This window comes from Triticum dicoccoides, chromosome 1A, assembly GCF_002162155.2.
Source record: "Triticum dicoccoides isolate Atlit2015 ecotype Zavitan chromosome 1A, WEW_v2.0, whole genome shotgun sequence".
Lineage (NCBI taxonomy): Eukaryota > Viridiplantae > Streptophyta > Magnoliopsida > Poales > Poaceae > Triticum > Triticum dicoccoides.
The window spans coordinates 69,311,281-69,334,574 of NC_041380.1; the positions used below are offsets into that span (position 1 = coordinate 69,311,281).

The window sequence follows — 23,294 nt, forward strand, 5'->3', positions numbered from 1 at the left end:
CATGGGCACAAAGACTTCCCGACTGCCATTGATAAGGTCAATCCTGCTCCTATAGGGGAGCAGCAACAACGACACGCCGGCGGCTTGTTTTGGCGGTAGTAGTGCGGTTGTTCGGTGGTTTCGAAATCTCGATGTAATTTTTATTGTGTTTAAGATGTTTTGTACTTCCATAAAATTTTATAATATATCTGTTTTTTAAATAATTAAAATAAATAAATAAAAAGAGTGTGCTCTAGCAGGTGAGATGGGCGGCACGTGCTGGGTCGCTGTCCCAGGAAGCAAAGTGGAGAAGTCATTTGTTAACGTTAACGAAGGACCGAGCTAACGACTACCGACCCGAACGTGCACCTGACCCGACCGACCGAGCACAGACAACACCGGCAGATAGATCTTCTCCGCCACCTTCCCTCCTCCCCCCTGCAACCCAACCCAGCCCGGCCGATCCCCTCTCCCCTCCTCGCCCTATCGCCGCCCGCGCGCATGCCCGCCGTCCCGTGAGCCGCGCCGCCGCCTCGCCGCCGAAAACCCTAGCGGCGCATTGCTCTCCACCCCGCTCTCCCCCAGCCCCCGCGGATCTGGAGGAGGAGGAGGAGGCCGCCGCCGCATGTCTCTCTTCCGCAAGTTCTTCTACCGCAAGCCCCCGGACGGGCTGCTCGAGATCACCGAGCGCGTCTACGGTGCGTCGCCGTTCCCTCTCCCCACCCACTCCGCCCGCCACTGCGTCGCACGGCATTCCCTCCTCCCTCCCCATTTCCCGTTTCGGCGGCGGCGCCGGCGCATCCGTCGTCGTCGTCGCAGGGTTTCGGATAGATATTAGAACGCGACGCCAACGTCCTCTCCCTTTCGTTTTGTGTGCGCAGTGTTCGATTCGTGCTTCTCCACCGATGTCTTCGACGACGACAAGTACGGGCAGTACATCGGAGACATCGTCCTGCACCTCCGGAGCCACTTCGCGGACGCCTCCTTCATGGTCTTCAACTTCCGGGAGGAGGAACGGGAGAGCCAGCAGAGCCTGCTGGCCAGCATCCTCTCCATCTACGACATGGTGGTCATGGACTACCCGAGGCAGTACGAGGGCTGCCCGCTCCTCACCATGGAGATGGTCCACCATTTCCTCAGGTCCGGGGAGAGCTGGCTCTCCCTGGGACAGCACAACGTCCTCATAATGCACTGCGAGCGAGGCGGCTGGAACGTGCTCGCCTTCATGCTGGCGGGCCTGCTGCTGTACCGGAAGCAGTTCATCGGCGAGCAGAGGACGCTGGAGATGGTGTACAGGCAGGCCCCTCGCGAGCTCATCCAGCTGCTCTCGCCGCTAAACCCCATGCCGTCGCAGATAAGATACCTGCATTACATATCCCGGAGGAACGTGAGCGCAGAATGGCCACCAGGTGATCGACCTCTTACCTTAGACTGCGTGATACTAAGGAATACCCCGGGCTGTAATGGGGAGGATGGATGTAGACCGATATTCCGTATCTATGGGCAGGATCCTCTACTTGGTACAGATAACAATCCCAAGGTGCTTTTTTCAACACCAAAGAGGAGTAAATATGTTCGGCATTACAAGCGGGTGAGTTTTGGACAATCTTCTGTTTTGAGAATTGGCAAATGAATTGCATTCCCTTCACTAGTTTTGCTACTAAACGTGCGTGGAGCCATAAACTGAGTATTTGCTTCGCTGTTAACATACCATTCTCATTTATTCTCATCTTACTCAGGCAGACTGTCAATTGATTAAGATCGATATCCACTGCCATATTCAAGGAGATGTTGTCCTTGAATGCATCAGTTTGGATGCTGATCAAGAACGAGAAGAGATGATGTTCAGAGTCATGTTCAACACAGCATTTATCAGGTCAAACATTCTCATGCTAAACCGTGATGAAATTGACATAATGTGGGATGCAAAAGATCGATTCCCAAAGGAATTCAGAGCCGAGGTATTTAATCTTCATTGCAGTCAACTTATTCTTTGTACAGTGTGCAGAAACTGAAGCCTTCTTCGTCCTTTGTTGTTGAAGATTCTTTTTTCAGAAATGGACACTGCAGATCATTTAGATCCCATGGAGATGGCAGGTATAGGGGAGAAGGAGGGCTTACCAATTGAAGCATTTGCAAAGGTGCAAGAGATGTTCAGCATAGTCGACTGGTTAGATCCGAAAGGGGATGCTGCAGTCCAGTTTTTCCAGCGGCTAACCACATATGAAACCATACAGCTGAGGCAGGGATTGGTGTCTCCAAGCAAGAAAGATTCGAGCATTAGAAAAGAAATAGGGCATTTGGAGCTTGGTTCACCGACCAAAAATATACAGCTGAGGCAGGGATTGCTGTCTCCAAGCAAGAAAGATTCGAGCATAAGAAAGGAAATAGGGCAATTGGAGATTGGTTCACCGACCAAAAATGAATCTGACAATGTTCGAAACAAATCAAGCAATGCTGAAAACTCAACAGTCTATATGAACAAAAAGGAATGTGATGGCATACACAAATTAGCCACGTTGGACCCAGCCAGTATTTATCAAGGAAAATTAGGAACCGTTGTTCCTGAAAACATAAACCCTCAAGTTCATAAGGAAATAACACATGTAGTTGACATCACTACCGAACGATCGTCTTCACTGGAAAAACCTGATGAGCAATCTAGTCCAGTACAGTGCTCTTCGCCCTCTATGATTATGTCACAGCGGTTTCCACTTTCTAGGTCAAGTTCTGCCTTTCCTAGCAACTCACCTCCAAGATCACTTTCAGCATGCCCAAGATTTTATAGCGTACCTTCAGCCCTTGGAATTACAGCTTTGTTGGAAGATCATGCTACATTTGGAGGTTCTGAGAATTGTGGTTCAACCATAATTGCACCTACGATGTCAAGCGCCACAGTCAAAGTTCCATCAAAACCATCATCAGGACAGCATCCAACAACAGGTTTTTCTCAACAAAATTCTTTTGTTGTACACCCATAACCTACTGTTGCCTGCAAATTTAACTTGTGATGACGTGACAGGGACTCCGGTTGTAACAAAGGGTATGCTGCCGCCGTCGCCATCACCACCCCCACCCCCTCAGTCATCAGGTCCGGTGTTGTTCGTAGCGTCTGATGCTTTTATGCTGTCCGAGGCAGAAGATGACTTATCTCAGTCGTCTCCGAAGCATTCAGGTTTTGCTGAACCATCTAAATATATTTTAGTTGGTTTTTCCATCTCTAATTAAGCTTCCCTGTCGCAGGTCCTTCATTGTTGCCCCACCCATTTCCTCCACATGAAGAATCCACATCGCAGTTACCTGGAACTACTACTCTGCCTGCAAATCATCAGCAGTCCTCAAGTAACAATGCACAAGAATCATCACCAACTTTTACTGCTCTTGCCACTACCTCTACTTCATTCAGACCTCCTTCACCACCTCCACCTCCAGCTTCTCCTGTTAGAATAGTTGGACCTCCTTTGTCTGCACCTAAGTCCTCCCTCAGTAGACCTCCTGCACCCCCTCCACCCCCACCACTCGCTTCTACTTCATCTCCTGTTAGACCTCCTGCACCACCTCCACCTCCAGCACTTGCTTCTACTTCATCTCCTGTTCCACCTCCTGCACCACCCCCACCTCCAGCACTTGCTTCTACTTCATCAGCTGTTCGACCTCCTGCACCACCTCCACCCCCACCAGTTGCTTCTACTTCATCGGCTGTTCAACCTGCTGCACCACCTCCACCTCCAACTCACCCACTTGCTTCTACTTCATCTCCAGCACCGCTCCCGCCTGCTGCACCACCTCCACCACCTTCTCCAACATCATCTGCCATTAGATCTTCAGCACCGCTCCCGCCTCCACCTCCAGGAATTACTTCTACACCACCACCACCCTATAATTCATCAAAACAATCTCCTCCTGCTCCACCACCACCTCACGCTCCAAGGTTCTCAAAGGATGCCAACCATCCTGGTGCTTCTGGCAATGTTGTACCTCCACCAGCACCTCCTGGTACGAAGGGGCGTGGACCTGCACCTCCTTCGGGCCCAATGTCTAAGAGTCTTCAATCTGGTCAGACTATGTCCAGAAAGTCCAATCTGAAACCACTACACTGGGTGAAAGTTACAAGAGCGATGAAGGGCAGTCTCTGGGCAGAGGGGCAAAAAGCTGATGAAGCTTCAAAGTATCTCTCTAACATCTTGACCGCACCAAAGAATGGTCATATGTATTGCTTTTTTTATGCTAATGCATCTTTTGCATGACTTGTGCAGAGCCCCAGTGTTTGACATGTCAGAACTAGAAAATCTTTTCTCAACTGCTCTACCAAATTCAGATTCTAGGCGTTCAGATAAGTCAGGGAGTCGTGCATCTGGGGCAAAACCAGAGAAAATTCATCTTGTGAGTTTTAACAAATAATGTATCATTTGTTTTGCACGCAAATTGTTCCACTTAGTGTGTATATTCCTGATCTTCATTTCTTTCATGCTTATTTCACTCGATTCTCTATTAGTCTATTACATATGGTACATATGATCTCTTGTGAGTGTGCTGCAAGTTATACATTATTTTTCTCTTTTTGGTGCCTTTATGCTAGTGGCAACTGAGTGTGCACAATCTATGTTCCATAGTATATATTGCATGAAGATATAATGAACATATGTAAGAAAACCATATCTACAATTTTAAATGAATCCCACATTTTTATTTTTTGTCTTTTCTCACAAACCACTTTATTACGTAAAAAAGAAATGCTAGCATTAAGAATGGTTAAGTCACAAACCAAAAGCTAGCAGTTAAGAGGTAATTAGTATGGTTTGATTCGGAATTCATTAGACCATAAGTGTGCAATCAAAAGGTAGAGATTTATCAATGGCTCGGATCAATGGCATCCCATCCAATTGGTGCTTCTTATTTTAGTACATAGGTTTCACCACATAATCAGTTCATTTCTTTCTAAGCGCTTATAACAGATGCATGGTAGACCGTAGAACATATTCAACTGATCAATCAAGGTACTTAGGATCCCAGTTCTTTATGTTAGTTTCCTTCATGGCATGTAGTGACCTTGCTTAGTTTTGCATATGTCATTACGGGTGTTTGTAGCTATACTATATATGCCTTCTTATTTTGCTTCACGTTACTGTTTGTTTTTTCTAACATCAGCTGTTTGGAAATACAGATTGATCTTCGTCGGGCTAACAATTGTGGAATCATGCTTACGAAAATCAAAATGCCGCTTCCGGACCTAATGGTAAGCTGATGGCCAATTAACCTTTGGCATGTTCTAATTAAAAAATGGTTTTATATAAATATCTGAAGGTATTGATGTTGCTAGTCATACAACAATGCAATATGTATTCTTTACCGAAAAAGGCTTTCGCCCCGCTTTATAAATAAAGCAAAGATCCACAACAAACCTGATACAACCGCACGCCAACACAACCCACACACCCAAGGCATGATACAAAGATGCTGAGCGCAACAACACCACCCCTAGCACTACAAGAGTAACTGGAGATCTAAGCCGTGAACACGCCACCGCGAAGAAGTGAAGCCGCATATGGCGAACCGAGGGCTCCAAGGCGGCGCCTTCAGGAAGGGAACGACACCGGAGCGCCGCCACCGCCCGACACGATGGTCAGGGTTTCCCCTGGAGCAACCCGACGGGCAATGAAGGCTGCGACGACGCCTTCAAGAAGGGAACAATTCGCCGCCGCCGGTCCGTCCGAAGATAGAGCGGGTTTTCACCCCGGCCAACAATCACCACCACCGAACGCCACACCCCGGCATCCATGCCGCCCACACGGCCATGGTCACCAGGCAGCACCAAGCCACGAGCTCTGCCCATGAGCACCGCGCTACCACCTCCAAGGCCGCCGCCCTGGCATCCAGGACCTTGACACCACCTCACCCGAGACCGGCACACTACTCCACCCAAAGAGACGCATGGAAAGGTCCCGTCTTTCGCATCCCTGGGCGACCCCCAGCGCCGAGACCTAAGAGGCCGGCCGGAACGGGCCTCCATCTCCTTGTCCTGCGGCACCGGGCGCGAGACGGGCTCAGTCCTGCAGTCGGGCACGAGACGAGGTCGGTCCTGCTGCCGGGCGCGAGACGAGGTCGGTCCTGCTGCCGGGCGCGAGACGAGATCAGTCCCGCAACACCGGGCGTGAGACGGGAGATGGACCGCAGCCGGGAAAGGGCCAGCCCTTCGACGAAGGTAGCGTCCGAACGACGAGGAGAGGAATCGAAGGCCAAAACAGGCCGCTTCCTTACGAGCCGACGCCGGAGATGTCCGGCCGCTGCCGTGAAACGACCCAAACCACCGCCATGAGCCACCACCACGCCGTGGCGGCCCACATCCGTGCAGCGAACCAGCCGGCCGCTGCCAGCACCTCGGGCCGCCCGCCGGCGAGCAGGGCCAGATCCGGCCGAATCTGACCATGCCGCAACAAGCACCCACCAGCCACGCCCTCAAGCTCCACCTAGCCAACGAGCAGAGGAGGAAGAAGGAGGGCGCCCACCTCTGTCGCGCCGCGACCCCGTGCCGCCCACAGCTCCCGGCGCCAGATCGGGGTGCAAGAGCAGCAAGCGCGCCCCTCCAGCCAGCAGCCCGATGCGCCGCGGAAGCCACCAGCCGCCGTCGTCGGGAGGGGACCCGCCGCGCCGCCGCGACCCACCAACCGCGGCGCCCTGGCATGTGGAAGCGGCCCACACCGGCGCCACACACGAGGGGACGAGAAGGCCCGCCGGCGCCAGCGCCAGCGCCAGCCAGGCTTTGCCTGGGCGCGCCCTGTGGCGGCGGCGGGGGAGGAAGGGGTCGGGAGGAGACCGGCGGCGGCTAGGGTTCCCTCCCCATCGCCTACGGGGGCGACGCGGGAGGGGTGGGTCGGGCGACAGTATTCTCTTCAGGGACAGGTACTAATATGTATTCTTTTGATAGACTTCGTTATATTGTCTATTAGATATGGTGGGAGAGTTTTTAAGAAATGACGTGAGAGAGTGGAATAGCGATTACTGATTAATCATTTCTTACTTAACCTGGAAATGCCTATTATTATGAATTTCTCATTGAAATAACCTGAAATTAATTAAGAAATGAATGTAATGGTTTCTTTTGGTAGGACATTTACTTTATATCTTCGTTAATTATACCTATCAATTTTTCCTTTGAGAGCAGAGTGCTATTCTTGCTCTGGATGATACTGTCCTAGACGCTGATCAGGTGGAGAACCTAATTAAGTTCACTCCAACTAAAGAGGAAATAGAACTTCTGAAGGTAATTGTGGTGTTCGGTTTTAGTTCTTTACAAGATTCCTGAAGTTATCAGTTGTCATTACGCATTCTTGTCACCACTACAGGGTTACAAAGGAGATAAGCAAGATCTTGGTGAATGCGAACAGGTGACTTGCTTCCTTTCAGTTTGCTTTACAACTTTGTTACATCTCAAGTGAAACTTGTGGTGTATATACCATGGTTATCAGTATCACAATACGGATCGTAGTATCTTGTGATATTACGTTCCTACTGCAGCCGATCGATATATTACGTAGTGCAGCAGCTATTCGATAATATCGAGTTGGATCACGTTACACGTCATAGAGTCCTTGGTATCACGACGTGAATCAAACCCAAATCCATTGATGCCATTCTAAGTAGCAAAAAATCCACTCCACATTGGCACGCAGCAGTGCAGTTGTGTAGCAATTAACCAAGCCATGCTTGCTGGAGGTAGAACTGCGAGAGGAGTATTTAAGTTGCACATTCTTCCACTCGTTTCATGACGTGGGACTAAAATAATGGAGTTTTGTCCCGTGAATGACAGCAGCCAGTGAAGGACTTGTGGGTGGGTTGTGAAGTTAATGGGCCTAAAGCATTTCTCTTAGGACTGTCCAACAATTCTGCTGATTACTCGCATTGGACATTGGTCTAAAATCAACTTAAATTTGGCATTTACATGGCTGCCCTGCTGCTGGTTATAAATCTAGAGAAGAAATGAGTTGGGCTGTAACCTAAATCCATTTGAAGTTATTCCCAAGTATATAAATTAATATACAGAACTAAAATATCACATGGTATCGTGATCCTATGTTACGATCCGATACTGCTGCGGAAGAATGACACTACTTATTATCCCAATACTGAGACACAATTTGCTTCTTCTACTGCAGTTCTTCATGGAGCTTATGAAATTACCCCGTGTGGACTCTAAGCTGAGAGTTTTCTTATTCAAGATTCAGTTTCGATCTCAAGTGAGACATCTGATTCCTTTTCTTCTACTAGGAACTGTATTCTTTTGCTTGGCCTTTTTGGTATTGTATTGTTTAACTGTTAGTTCTTCTCAGGTGTCTGACCTTAAGCGGAATCTGAACATTGTTAACTCATCTGCTGAAGAGGTGGATACTGTTAATTTGAAATTTCATATTATGTGATTAACATCATGGGTTTCATATTCTTGCTGTGATGTTCATAGATAAGGGGTTCAGTGAAGTTGAAAAGGATTATGCAGACGATTCTTTCTTTGGGAAATGCGTTGAACCAAGGCACTGCTAGAGGTAATACCAATTGTAAAGTGATACTTCTTGTTCAGGAGACATTTATTAACTGAAGTAATATATATCCTGTGGCACCATTTCTCTTCCTTGTTTGAATGCTGTAAATAAATTATTAGTAGTGACTTCCGAACAAGGATCCATAATTGTTACCTTCACTCTCGACTTGCAATCCACAATGAAGCAACATGCTTGACATTGGTTTATCTTCAGTAAAAGTATGTACTCGATGAAGAGTAGAAAATTTTCCTGTAAAAAGGATGACAGTGGTAATATTTTTATTACTTCATGGTATGCTGAAGACTAATAATAGATTCCGAAGTTTTGGTTTAAGTACCATATGCAGTCATAACTTTGTGGCGTTTGAATTTTTAACTCAAATGACTGAAGCAGCGCATTTCATCATGACACAAAGCCTAATTAGTAGTTAGTGCTTCCTCTCAAAATAGTTTAGGTCTGCAATCTGTCATAGTGAGTTGTCGGCTGATATATTCGCTGTGAACTTAACGTTCATTTGTAATTTGCAACACGTAAAGTTCAGCTAGTAATTTAAGTACTCCTTCCGATCCGTATTAATTGTCGCTGATTTAGACAAAGTTGTACTAAATCAGCGACAAGTAATATGGATCGGAGGGAGTACTAGATTTGGAATATAATTAATATATTTCTTCTGAAGTTTGTACAGTTTGGACTATATGAAAATTGTTTTGCGTCAATAATTTATTATAGGTATGTAGAATGTACCATCAGGTAAACACATGAGGCAAACCAGTGTGCACTAGATGACCCTTTTTTAGAGCTCTGGCTGTATGAATTTTAGTAATATAGCACACCATGCACCAATTTGGTAAAAGTTTGTACTGTGTATAATGTATATAAAGCATGTATATTCTTGTTTACTTCTACTTGAAAAAGAAAGCATGCACAAATGAGTTTTATACAAGTGAGGTGTCAAATTTTCCTACGCATTTCTGTTAAGATATTGGACACAATAGTAGTACTATTATTAGGGCATGTTTGGTAGCTCTCCAGCTCCTGGTTCTGTCGACTCCACGAGTGGAGCTGGGCCGAACGCCCTGACTCCGCGTAGTTAGAATCAAGAAGCTGGCGAGTGTCGTAGTGTAAAAGGTGAGGAGTTGAGGAGCTGGTCTTTCCCAGATCTCAGAAAACGAAGGAGTTCGAGTTGAGTGAAATTACATGGGAGATGCCACCGCGAAGTGAAAAGCTAGCGTACCGGTTTGCTATCTAATCCCTTCCTGAGCCCGAGCTTTGCCTCTCTGACCTCAAGAACGGATTCACATCCCAGCCTTTTTCCTAGGCCTACAGCTAGCAGCCCAACAACTATTGCTGACTGGGCCACAGAACGCTACATTGGCTTTGAACCTGGAGGAAAACGAACGAATCCAGAAGCTACGGTGCCGAACGAAACACTACTTCTGGTTTTTTGTACGCAGAGTTGGAAGCTGGCGATGAGGATTTTTGGGCTGGGGAGAGCTACCGAACACGCCCTTAATCATCCTCCGTCTTTCAGGCTTTTGGTGTGTTGTTATTATTCATAGTTTTCTGTACAGGTCCCAGAGAATTGAAATACAACACTTCGATACGATGGCACATCTTTCATGCTAATCATCTTATATGAACTCTATTAGCTTTTTTATAATTCAATATGCATTGTTTAATTTCTTTTGATTGCTCGTTGCTTTATTTTTTTCCTGGCTGCACTACAGTTCGTTTTGTTTATTGTAGGTTCTGCTGTTGGATTCAGGTTGGATAGCTTACTCAAATTAAGCGATACCCGTGCACGGAATAATAAGATGACCTTAATGCATTATTTATCCAAGGTATACATCTGTTCATATAGAAAAGTAGATAGTTTCAGTACTAACTTTTATTCCCTTGCCAGAAAATGTTTTTATGTAGGTGTGGGTCATATAAAATACTCCCTCCGTCCGAAAATACTTGTCATCAAAATGGACAAAAAGGGATGTATCTAAAACTAAAGTGCATCTAGATACATCCCCTTTTATTTATTTTGATGACAAGTATTTCGGGACGGAGGGAGTACAAAAGTAAATGTAGAATTTTTTTGCGTTCCAGAATATACAAGTTAAAATCATATCTACTAACTGGTATATCATGCATAGGAATCTCAAATTCCCAGGTTAGCCAACAATTTTAATGGATAAACCTTCTTAGTCAAATTCATCATTACCTAGCCTTGGATGCCGTGCATATAAAAATCTTTGCTTCTATAATACCATTGTAATAAGTAACCACATAATGTAGAAAGCTTGCATAACTATTTGTCCAATGGATACTGGTATTTTGATGAGAACTGAGAAGCCTGGAAAGAGCTAATAACTTTACAGGAACCTCGTTTGAAGTTACCTATGCTCATATTTAAGTTATCTTGATGGAACATTTCCCAGTTGTTTTGCTTATCCTGCAATTGATGCAATTAGTTAACTTGAGGTGCATATCTAGTTTCGCGTGTCTAATTTCTCCGGTGTGCTTGGTTGTGTTCATGTATTTTCTCTCTGTTATTTTTCTCACTTTTTCAATGCGGCTTTGAACTAAGTCTTAGCTTTCTGAGGATACTGTCTTATGAGGTTCATACTTTTGAAGTGGATCTAAGCCCTTTCCAACTTGTCATTGTGATATGCTTACAAATTCGGTTAGGTCCTCTTCGTAGGAAGTCTGAACTGCAGTTGATATGCTTGAATTACTCAATTTATCATATCACCGCAGGTGCTTTCTGAGAAACTTCCAGAACTTCTTGACTTTCCTAAAGATTTGGCTAGCTTGGAGTTGGCAGCAAAGGTATTAGATCTGACGTGGTATTCGATGTTTTGGTCACTCTGGGTTTTGACAATCAATGATACATTGATTGAGTTACTAGAGAACTATTTGGCTGAATGCAGATACAATTAAAGTCTTTAGCAGAAGAAATGCAGGCCATAAACAAAGGGCTCGAGAAAGTGGAGCAAGAATTAACTATATCTGAAAATGATGGTCCTGTGTCGGAGATCTTTTGCAAGGTAACCATAACAATTGTGTTTTTTTCTTTTTTCTTTTTGAAATATGCTTTAATAACCAACAATTGTAACTGTTTGACTGCAATATAGTGCGTGTGTACTGTCAAGGTACTGGCAAGATTTTTTGCTTGAAGTATTACACCATCATGATTCCACCAAACTAAGCACTTTCCTTTTACAGACACTGAAGGGCTTCCTTAGTGGTGCTGAAGCCGAAGTTAGAGCCTTGACTTCACTTTATTCTAATGTGGTATGTGTATCTCTTTAAGCAAGAGTCATTTGTGCTGTAACACGCTGGCATATTGGTGGTAGTCCATGTGACCCATCTTGGTACAGCGCAGTAGTGCTAGAATTAGCTCAATATGAAGAGTTTAGATAAATACTGAAAGTACGTATGTAAGAAAAACTATTTTTCATATATAAGTTCCACACCAAAAGGCTCTAGGTCATGGAATCGAGATCTCTGAAGACATGAAATGCGATTTAGGTAGCTGCAGCCTGGAATTTGTAAAGTATAGGTTCTTTCCAGGAACATGCAGGAGAGCTGTATGTGAATGCATTAGATAGAAAAAGGAATTACACGGAGTTAGGCTCTAGGGGCATGCCCCAAAGAGCCGAACAGAAAACAACAGCCAAAAGTTACAGCTTACAAAGATCCAAAACAACCGAAAAACCCTTGTCTCCAGTTTATTCATATCTGTAATGACTGGAGAGAAAATCAGGTTAAGGGGCTGTCGTGTGTGTGGACACAACACCTGGGAGCTTTGGTGCCCCCTTTTTGGTTCGGTGAGGGGCGAGGTCACGAACGAATCCTATCACCATGACACGAAGAACTTACCCAGGTTCAAGCTGCTGTGAAGCATAATACCCTACGTCCTGCTTGGTTGTTTTGATGGATGTGTGGAACAAGGTTACAAATGCACTGATTCCGTTCCCGGGGCTTGCCGGGGCTAGGAATATGGAATGTGTGTGTGTGTGTGGACTCGCTAGAATGTGTCTTGCTAGGGTCCAACCTCTAATCTAGGTAGCATGGGCCTCCTTTTATAGTTGCAAGGGGCTACCACAGTTGCTACAAAGAGATAAATGCGGTGGTTGTACAGTGGGGTACAATGCACTGTAGCGGCACGTGGCGCTGTGCCACCTTGCCGGGAGCAGGCGCACATCCCATCCGTCACCAATGTTAACTTCTGCGTCTGCCACTGTAGCTTGTGTCACCAAGTGGCTCACATGCGGGAGAAAGCCTGCAGAGTGCCAGCAGGCACGCAACTTGCCCGCCAAGGGAAGTCGTGCATGCACGCCAGCTGCGCTCCACCCTATGGCTGGCTGCCGCCCTCTGAACCGTCCCGTCACACGGCCGCCAGCAATCAGGTCGTTGGCGGGGTTCAGGGCACCCGGGGGAGGCAAGTCATGGGGATGGGGTTCCCGGGAGGAAGCCCATTCCTGTAGAGGTTTTGGCCCTGCCGCTGATGTCGTGGACCGGCCTCTCTCCAGCATGATGATCTTGCCGGTGAGAGTCTTCACAAAGATCTGCATCTTGTGGTCTTGACGAAGATCTGCATGCCACCCAAGCGGCATGGTCTTGGACACGCAGGCAAGCTTCCCTTGCCACCCGTTGGCGGGACTGCCGCGGCCCACACAAGGCGGATCCGTGGGACCCTGGTTTCCACAGGTCCGACAGGGGCGCATAAATGTTTTCAAATATTCTTTTGTCTACCCTTCCTTATGTGCCATGTGAACAAAATAATAGGCTATCAAAGGCTCTTTATCTCTGAAGTTTTCACCTCAATTCTAGCATCCATTCCTGAAACTGAGCATTAAGAATAGGTTTGATTTCCTTGATCTTGGCAATCCTCATACTCCATGAGATTACAGTCAGTGATACCGCAGCCAAGCAGAAGATGATCGATGTCTTCATTGCTAGATTGGCAGAAGATGCAAGAAGTGTTATACAGAATGCCATGTTTAGTAAGTCTGCCCGTTAAACAGTATGGAGTTAAGGGTGAAAATTAGACTTAAGAGGTTGTTGAGGAACCAAAGCTGGACCTTCTCCTCATCAAGATAAGCGAACAAAGTTATTTTGTAAGCCTCAACACATGAAAATTTGAAATGTTGGGAAGAAACAAATTCAATATTAATATATAAATATATAGGTAATCAGTGGTTAGAAAGTAATGTAAAATAAAGAAGACTTACAAATACAGTTAGTACAAAATTGAGACACTTATTTTGGGACGGAGGCAGTACATATTGTTGTGTTGCTTCCAGTACGTTCTTATAATATTTTCTGCACATGTGTTTAAAGTACACATGAACCTTGAAATTATATGTTCTCTTTGCACGTATATGAAGAATTCTTCGGGTTTTAACGATTGATATCTAAACCATTCAGTTTTTCTGTGCTTCATGATATGTAATAATTCTAAATATTTCTGATAGTTATTGCTTCAGCCCTTTTATGGCATGTCAGAATTTTTCCTAGTTACCATAGGAACCGAGCAGTTTCCTTTGAAAATTTAACGAAATTCATGTGTTCCAAATATGCCCTTGTTTTTTTCGTTGTTCCTTGAATTATTTTTGTTTGCCAAATTTGATCAAATTGTTTCCTTCTACAATACTCCGTCCGTCCTTGAAAGAAATTTTTGCACAACTCAGTCAAACTTTGAGATAGTTTGACCCTCGAACAAAGTTGGAAGTACACTCTTTCAAGGAGGGAGGGAGTATGTGACATATTTTTGTTTGTTCGAACTGATATCGAGGTTGTAATTTTTTGTAAAGACGGAACTTCGTCAACTGATCAGTATTAATTAGACTGGGGTCTCAGTTAAAAAAATGTTGGGTTGGACAGGATTGCATTCTGGTGCTACAAGGGAGCAGTGACGAATTGCAATCCTTTTCTGTAGAAGATGAATGGCAATTCTGGCATCCAGTCATTTGTGCAATTGATCTACTTTCATTTATGATTAATTTAAGTGCAATTCTGAACCTTGCAGGGCAGGAATGCAGATGCATTAGCACTTTATTTTGGAGAAGATCCAGCACGTTGTCCATTTGAGCAAGGTGAAGCTAGCATGATATTTGAGTTCCCTGTAGCTGTTCTTGAAATTAGTTTAGATTAGTTACAACTTTGAGAAAAAGTGCCGATACAACCTTTTTTTTACTCTTTAACAAATCCTTCCAAAATCTCCATGTTTTGCAGTGGCCACAACGCTCCACAACTTTGTGAAATTGTTCATGCGTTCGCATGAAGAGAACTGCAAGCAGTTGGACCTTGAAAAGAAGAAGACTCAGAAGGAAGCAGAACCAGATAAGCCTAAGGGGGAATCGGAAAATGAGAAAGATAATCTCAGTCATCCAATCAAAGAGCTAGACATCTCACTTCAATCACAACCACAAACTGCCAGTGCCAAATGATGACCTCTTTTACCAGAAGGACCTGGTGCTTTCTCTATGGCAGATGCACACTGGATATGTATGTTGCCCTGGGCATTAGTTACCAGGGATGCCAGTAAACCTGCAGCAACAAGAAGGCCATCGAATATACCGGTAAACATCCTAGCCTTTTGCAAACACATGTTATTTGCGCAAGCTGGAGGATGACTGTTTAATTTTCAACAAGTAATGGGCGCACTTCACTTTGGATACATCATTTTCGTTTTCACCAGCTCATTCAAAAGTTCTATGCCTGCAGTTATACTTGTAACAGAGGGATTCCCGGAGAAAGTCATCCCTGGCGACAAAGCTGTATAGTTCTAACATAATAACAGTTCGTTTGGGTACTAGTGTTGAGCAAAATGTAGAATTAAGTTATATGTAACTAGTGTTGAGCAAAATGTAAAATAAATTTTTGGTCAATAAAAATGGGTTCTTCCCATGTGGTGACAATAGAAAGGGCTGTCTTCTGTGTGGGACAATAGAAATGGTTGTTCATACAAGCTTAGGCGGTAGAACTTGTATATCATTTCTTCAGTCTGTTTGACCTGCCCCTTGTAGTATAACGTTTTGAAATTCGCGCTTGGTCGTCCCTATCATACGTCTGATCGTGGCAATTCATCCACTAGCCGTCCGTTTGTAGCGGATGCATCCAACGACGTGTACACAGGCTATATAAAGAGTTTTGCAACTGAGACTTCATTATATCTCAGTTGATGCTATCTTCCCTTTGATATTACATGGAGATTCGTACAAAAAGTTTATTTTCAGTTTTTCTTTTTCTTCTTACATACATAATATAAAGTTTATAAACATCTGCTCATCTCTCTTCCCCATCTATAACCCAAACCTGTTGGAATTTTGCTAGTAGGCCTTTGGCCCAAAGCCCAACTAAAATTCTGAAATTCTCTTGGCCCATTTATACACACATGTGAGTGGAGTGAGTGAGACTAAAGTTTAGTCCCACCCCGGAAGTTGAGAGAGAGTTGCACCTCTTTATAAGGTGAGCTCTTCTATCACTTGTATGAGCATGAGAAGAGGAGACCTACATGCGCGCTCCTCCTCGCTCGCCTCGTCACGATGCGACGCGGGTTGCGGGAGCCGAGGACAGAGCTGGGTTTATTCCCACGACCTACCCGACCCGCACTATATAGTCAGGCATACGTCTACCCTAGCCGCCGCCGCTTCGTATGGTTTCTCACCATCATTCTAGATCATTGCGCCGCCAAGCAAGTCTTCTCCATCCCTCTTTTCGGCGTGCACCGGGAGAAGAGACAGCAGGCCTTCGGAACCCCGCCTCTTGTGATCCTGTACGGGAGAGGGGCGATCAGGTTTTTGGGGAGCGCACTCGCGCGACTGCTGGCAGCTACGATTTCGCGAACGACGACTTCTTCCCCGACCTTGGCAACCTCATCCTCGACGACATGGGCGACAACGTCAACGCCAGCGGTGCTACACCCGCTGCACCGTATGTTATTCTATCCTTCTTGTTCGAGATCGTGGTAGAATTCATGTTTCTAGTATGTGCCCTAGATGTGATCTATTCATCTACTATGCTAGTTCGCATGATTAATTTAATCTCTGCTATTGCTGTCATGATCTATTTCCTATTTATTCGAATTAAATCTCGTAGTAACTTGATCATATTTCCAACATACCCATGTCTTGCAAGCAGATCTTACGAGAGCCATGGCCATGTCCTTGCCACCGATTTTGGCAGAGAGCCGTGGTGAGCAGCACGTCGTTACCCTTGTCCCCGACCGGCCGCGGTTGACCCGGAAAGGCATATGGCGAGCGGTGCATACACATTCCAGATCGCCTCCCACCCTGTTTCTTGCCGCTGTCTCTTAACAACCAAATTGCCAGCATGATCTTCACACATGTAGAGTCTCTTTGATTCGTAGGATTCTAAAAACATGAAAACAGAAGAACATACGATTGGAGTGCCATGGTCATCTCAATTCTACAAAAAATTGGGTTGTTTGATTGCATTATAGAAAAACAAAGAATTCTTTCAGGCCTCCTTTAATTTGTAAGAATTCTATAGGGTAGGATTTCTGTAGGAAAAAAATCCTTCGAAGTTGTAGGAATAAAATCATATTTCGGTGAAGCAATTCTTCCTATCCATGTTTCATAGAAAAATAAGCATTAGTCTAGACTCATGGGAAAAATAAGCATTAGTCTAGACTCATGGGAAAATTTGTACGATGTGAAGCAAATCTATATCACAAATTTTCATTCACTCGCTCCTCGGTCGCTCCCGCGGGCAGCCAGGAGCGAACCCTAGCCGCCGCCACTAGCCACACCCCGCCGTCCCCGTCCCCTCGCCGTCGCCGGGCGAAGCCCGCACGGCTCGACGGCGGCGGGGTTCCTTTTCCTCCTCCCGCTCGAGATGGTGCAGCGCAGGCCGGCCGCTCCAGAGGGAGCTCGGGCGCGCTGGCACTCGGGTCGGCGTGGCGAGGCAGCACATGGTACGCGGGCGGGTGCAACAAGGTGGTGCTGGCGCGGCGAGGGGCGTGGCGGCGCGTGCGTCGAGTGCGGCCTTGCTACCCCTCGACGAGATCTGGCGGGGATGGCAAGGCGGTTGGCGGCGCTACGGCGGCTCCTGGCGCGTGGATCCGGCGGGTGGGGATGTGGATGGCGGCTCCTGGCTGCTTGACGAGGCCCCTCCCGGCGATGCTGCGGCTGCAGTGGGTTGCTCCGACTTCGGCCCGGCAGCCCTGCTCGGCGGATTGGGGCGGGGTGCTCCCCCCTCCCGGCTTGGTGCTAAGGAGTTGGCTAGCTTGGTGGGTGGCTGGCGGCGTGTGGTGGCTGCCGGGGCGGTGGCCCCAGATTTGGTGGAAGCGGCTTCGCCTGGGGGGTGGTGCGCGCATCTGGGCGTGGTGGGTCACGGGATCCCACGGCCAGTTCGAGGTCGGCCTCAGCAAGATGGGGTTCGTTGGCTGCGTTGGTGCGAGCAGGTGGTGGTTGAGCATCTCCGGGAGAAATCCTATGTCCGGCCTCTGCTAGATCTGGCAACGGCGACACCCGTGGGCGTGGTGCTCTTTCTTGGAAGTGTTGTTGTGTGGTGCTCCTCCCCCCTCCCCGTGGCCTTGGCTCCGGAGGGAAACCTCAAATCTTCGAGATCGGGCGATGAAGGCGCCTTCACGTCTTCCGCCTCCTTGGGGGCATCGTCTCGGAGCCGGCCACAACCTGGAGACCAGTGGATGGCGGCATCTTCGCCGCGTAGTTTGCTGAGGCGGCCATTTCGGGGGCGCTGATTTCTGTTTGGCAACGATGATGGCGTCGAGAGGAGCTTGAAGGAAATATGCCCTAGAGGCAATAATAAAGTTATTATTTATTTCCTTATATCATGATAAATGTTTATTATTCATGCTAGAATTATATTAACCGGAAACATAATACATGTGTGAATACATAGACAAACAGATTGTCACTGGTATGCCTCTACTTGACTAGCTCGTTGATCAAAGATGGTTATGTTTCCTAACCATAGACATGAGTTGCCATTTGATTAACGGGGTCACATCATTAGGAGAATGATGTGATTGACATGATCCATTCCGTTAGCTTAGCACACGATCGTTTAGTATTATGCTATTGCTTTCTTCATGACTTATACATGTTCCTATGACTATGAGATTATGCAACTCCCGTTTATCGGAGGAACACTTTGTGTGCTACCAAACGTCACAACGTAACTGGGTGATTATAAAGGTGCTCTACAGGTGTCTCCAAAGGTACTTGTTGGGTTGGCGTATTTCGAGATTAGGATTTGTCACTCCGAATGTCGGAGAGGTATCTCTGGGCCCTCTCGGTAATGCACATCACTTAAGCCTTGCAAGTATTGCTACTAATGAGTTAGTTGCGGGATGATGTATTACAGAACGAGTAAAGAGACTTGCCGGTAACGAGATTGAACTAGGTATTGAGATACCGACGATCGAATCTCGGGCAAGTAACATACCGATGACAAAGGGAACAACGTATGTTGTTATGCGGTTTGACCGATAAAGATCTTCGTAGAATATGTGGGAGTCAATATGAGCATCCAGGTTCCGCTGTTGGTTATTGACCGGAGACGTGTCTCGGTCATGTCTACATAGTTCTCGAACCCGTAGGGTCCGCACGCTTAATGTTTCGATGACAGTTATATTATGAGTTTATATGTTTTGATGTACCAAAGGTTGTTCAGAGTCCCGGATGTGATCACAGACATGATGAGGAGTCTCAAAATGGTCGGCACATGACGATTGATATATTGGAAGCCTATGTTTGGATATCGGAAGTGTTCCGGGTGAAATCAGGATTTTACCGGAGTACCGGGAGGTTACCGGAACCCCCCGGGGACTTAATGGGCCTTAGTGGGCCTAGGTGGAAGAGAGGAGAGGCGGCTAGGGCTGGGCCACGCGCCCCTCCTCCCCCAGTCCGAATAGGACAAGGAGAGGGGGGCAGCGCCCCCCCTTCCTTCTTCTCCTCCACTCTTTCCCCCTCCCAAGTCCTAATCCAACTAGGAAAGGGGGGAGTCCTACTCCCGGTGGGAGTAGGACTCCTCCTGGCATGCCTACTCCCTGGCCGGCCGCACTCCCCTTGCTCCTTTATATACGGGGGCAGGGGGCACCCCAGCGACACAACAATTGATCGTTTGATCTTTTAGCCATGTGTGGTGCCCCCCTCCACCATAGTCCACCTCGATATTACTGTAGCGGTGCTTAGGCAAAGCCCTGCGTCGGTAGAACATCAACATCGTCACCACGCCGTCGTGCTGATAAAACTCTCCCTCAACACTCGGCTGGATCGGAGTTCGAGGGACGTCATCGGGCTGAACGTGTGCTGAACTCGGAGGTGCCGTACATTCGGTACTTGATCGGTTGGATCGTGAAGACGTACGACTACATCAACCGCGTTGTGCTAACGCTTCCGTTTTCGGTCTACGAGGGTACGTGGACAACACTCTCCCCTCTCGTTGCTATGCATCACCATGATCTTGCGTGTGCGTAGTAATTTTTTTGAAATTACTACATTCCCCAACAGTGGCATCCGAGCCAGGTTTTATGCGTAGATGTCATATGCACGAGTAGAACACAAGTGAGTTGTGGGTGATATAAGTCATACTGCTTACCAGCATGTCATACTTTGGTTCAGCGGTATTGTTGGATGAAGCGGCCTGGACCGATATTACGCGTACGCTTACGCGAGACTGGTTCTACCGACGTGCTTTGCACACAGGTGGCTGGCGGGTGTCAGTTTCTCCAACTTTAGTTGAGCCGAGTGTGGCTATGCCCGGTCCTTGCGAAGGTTAAGACAGCATCAACTTGACAAACTATCATTGTGGTTTTGATGCGTAGGTAAGACGGTTCTTGCTAAGCCCGTAGCAGCCACGTAAAATTTGCAACAACAAAGTAGAGGACATCTAACTTGTTTTTGCAGGGCATGTTGTGATGTGATATGGTCAAGACATGATGCTAAATTTTATTGTATGAGATGATCATGTTTTGTAACCGAGTTATCGGCAACTGGCAGGAGCCATATGGTTGTCGCTTTATCGTATGCAATGCAATCGCCCTGCAATGCTTTACTTTATCACTAAGCAGTAGCGATAGTCGTGAAAGCATAAGATTGGCGAGACGACAACGATGCTACGATGGAGATCAAGGTGTCGCGCCGGTGACGATGGTGATCATGACGGTGCTTTGAAGATGGAGAGCACAAGCACAAGATGATGATGGCCATATCATATCACTTATATTGATTGCATGCGATGTTTATCTTTTATGCATCTTATCTTGCTTTGATTGACGGTAGCATTATAAGATGATCTCTCACTAAATTTCAAGATAAAAAGTGTTCTCCCTGAGTATGCACCGTTGCCAAAGTTCGTCGTGCCCAGACACCACGTGATGATCGGGTGTGATAAGCTCTACATCCATCTATAATGGGTGCAAGCTAGTTTTGCACACGCAGAACACTCAGGTTAAACTTGACGAGCCTGGCATATGCAGATATGGCCTCAGAACACTGAGACCGAAAGGTCGAGCGTGAATCATATAGTAGATATGATCAACATAGTGATGTTCACCATTGAAAACTACTCCATTTCACGTGATGATCGGTTATGGTTTAGTTGATTTGGATCACGTGATCACTTAGAAGATTAGAGGGATGTCTTTCTAAGTGGGAGTTCTTAAGTAATATGATTAATTGAACTTAAATTTATCATGAACTTAGTACCTGATAGTATCTTGCTTGTATATGTTTGATTGTAGATAGATGGCCCGTGCTGTTGTTCCGTTGAATTTTAATGCGTTCCTTGAGAAAGCAAAGTTGAAAGATGATGGTAGAAATTACACGGATTGGGTCCGTAACTTGAGGATTATCCTCATTACTGCTCAGAAGAATTACGTCCTGGAAGCACCGCTGAGTGCCAGGCTTGCTGCTGATGCAAATGACGACGTTAAGAACGTCTGGCAGAGCAAAGCTGATGACTACTCGGTAGTTCAGTGTGCCATGCTTTACGGCTTAGAACCGGGACTTCAACGACGTTTTGAACGTCATGGAGCATATGAGATGTTCCAGGAGTTGAAGATAATATTCAAGCAAATGCCCGGATTGAGAGATATGAAGTCTCCAATAAGTTCTACAGCTGCAAGATGGAGGAGAATAGTTCTGTCAGTGAACATATACTCAGAATGTCTGGGTACCATAATCACTTGACTCGGCTAGGAGTTAATCTTCCGGTTGATAGTGTCATTGACAGAGTTCTACAATCACTGCCACCAAGCTACAAGAGCTTCGTGATGAACTATAATATGCAAGGGATGGATAAGAAAATTCCCGAGCTTCAAGAAGAACAGCAAGCAAGTTGCTGCTCAGGAGAAGAAACCCAAGTATGGACCTAAGCCTGAAACTGAGTGCTTCTACTGCAAGCAGACTGGTCACTGGAAGCGAAACTGCCCCAAGTATTTGGCGGATAAGAAGGATGGCAAGGTGAACAAAGGTATATGTGATATACATGTTATTGATGTGTACCTTACTAGAGCTCGCAGTAGCACCTGGGTATTTGATACTGGTTCTGTTGCTAATATTTGCAACTCGAAACAGGGACTACTGATTAAGCGAACACTGGCAAAGGACGAGGTGACGATGCGCGTGGGAAATGGTTCCAAAGTCGATGTGATCGCAGTCGGCACGCTACCTCTACATCTACCTTCGGGATTAGTATTAGACCTAAATAATTGTTATTTGGTGACAGCGTTGAGCATGAACATTATATCTGGATCTTGTTTGATGCGAGACGGTTATTCATTTAAATCAGAGAATAATGGTTGTTCTATTTATATGAGTAATATCTTTTATGGTCATGCACCCTTGAAGAGTGGTCTATTTTTGATGAATCTCGATAGTAGTGATACACATATTCATAATGTTAAAGCCAAAAGATGCAGAGTTGATAATGATAGTGCAACTTATTTGTGGCACTACCGTTTAGGTCATATTGGTGTAAAGCGCATGAGGAAACTCCATACTGATGGACTTTTTGATTATGAATCACTTGGTACTTGCGAACCGTGCCTCATAGGCAAGATGACTCAAACGCCATTCTCCGGTACGATGGAGAGAGCAACAGATTTGTTGGAAATCATACATACAGATATATGTGGTCCGATGAATGTTGATGCTCGTGGCGGATATCGTTATTTTCTTACATTCACAGATGATTTAAGCAGATATGGGTATATCTACTTAATGAAGCATAAGTCTGAAACATTTGAAAAGTTCAAAGAATTTCAGAGTGAAGTTGAAAATCATCGTAACAAGAAAATAAAGTTTCTACGATCTGATCGTGGAGGAGAATATTTGAGTTACAAGTTTGGTCTACATTTGAAATAATGCGGTATAGTTTCGCAACTCACGCCACCTGGAACACCACAGCGTAATGGTGTGTCTGAACATCATAATCATACTTTACTAGATATGGTGCGATCTATGATGTCTCTTACAGATTTACCGCTATCATTTTGGGGTTATGCTTTAGAGACGGCCGCATTCACGTTAAATAGGGCACCATCGAAATCCGTTGAGACGACGCCTTATGAACTGTGGTTTGGCAAGAAACCAAAGTTGTCGTTTCTGAAAGTTTGGGGCTGTGATGCTTATGTGAAAAAGCTTCAACCTGATAAGCTCGAACCCAAATCGGAGAAATGTGTCTTCATAGGGTACCCAAAGGAGACTGTTGGGTACACCTTCTATCATAGATCCGAAGGCAAAACATTCGTTGCTAAGAATGGATCCTTTCTAGAGAAGGAGTTTCTCTTGA

The 23,294-nt window shown here is 46.0% G+C and overlaps 1 protein-coding gene across 2 annotated transcripts; it reads left to right on the plus strand.

The window, feature by feature from the left end:
- Positions 1-371: 371 nt before the first annotated feature.
- LOC119363756 (formin-like protein 6) lies at positions 372-15,480 on the plus strand. Of its 2 annotated transcripts, XM_037629125.1 has the most exons (20): positions 373-677; positions 861-1,570; positions 1,719-1,940; positions 2,022-2,922; positions 3,002-3,154; positions 3,223-4,147; positions 4,236-4,362; positions 5,144-5,215; positions 7,142-7,240; positions 7,323-7,364; positions 8,133-8,213; positions 8,307-8,357; positions 8,435-8,516; positions 10,260-10,354; positions 11,262-11,333; positions 11,435-11,551; positions 11,730-11,798; positions 14,539-14,605; positions 14,745-15,091; positions 15,237-15,480. In XM_037629125.1, exons 1-19 carry the CDS (start codon positions 605-607, stop codon positions 14,957-14,959), a joined length of 4,173 nt encoding a protein of 1,390 aa, XP_037485022.1. In that variant the 5' UTR covers positions 373-604; the 3' UTR covers positions 14,960-15,091; positions 15,237-15,480. The 2 variants fall into 2 exon arrangements, with proteins under 2 accessions (XP_037485025.1, XP_037485022.1); XM_037629128.1 differs by lacking the exons at positions 10,260-10,354; positions 11,262-11,333; positions 11,435-11,551; ... (2 more) ...; positions 14,745-15,091; positions 15,237-15,480 and having other exon boundaries at positions 372-677; positions 8,297-8,357; positions 8,435-8,518.
- The last annotated feature ends 7,814 nt before the right edge of the window (positions 15,481-23,294 follow it).

Excerpts from the sequence above, each read along its gene's own strand:
- LOC119363756 (XM_037629125.1), top strand. The coding sequence starts at position 605 with ATGTCTCTCTTCCGCAAGTTCTTCTACCGCAAGCCCCCGGACGGGCTG. Across the intron at positions 7,365-8,132 it reads ATCTTGGTGAATGCGAACAG|TTCTTCATGGAGCTTATGAA; the intron begins GTGACTTGCTTC and ends CTTCTACTGCAG. Across the intron at positions 11,799-14,538 it reads CTTCACTTTATTCTAATGTG|GGCAGGAATGCAGATGCATT; the intron begins GTATGTGTATCT and ends TGAACCTTGCAG.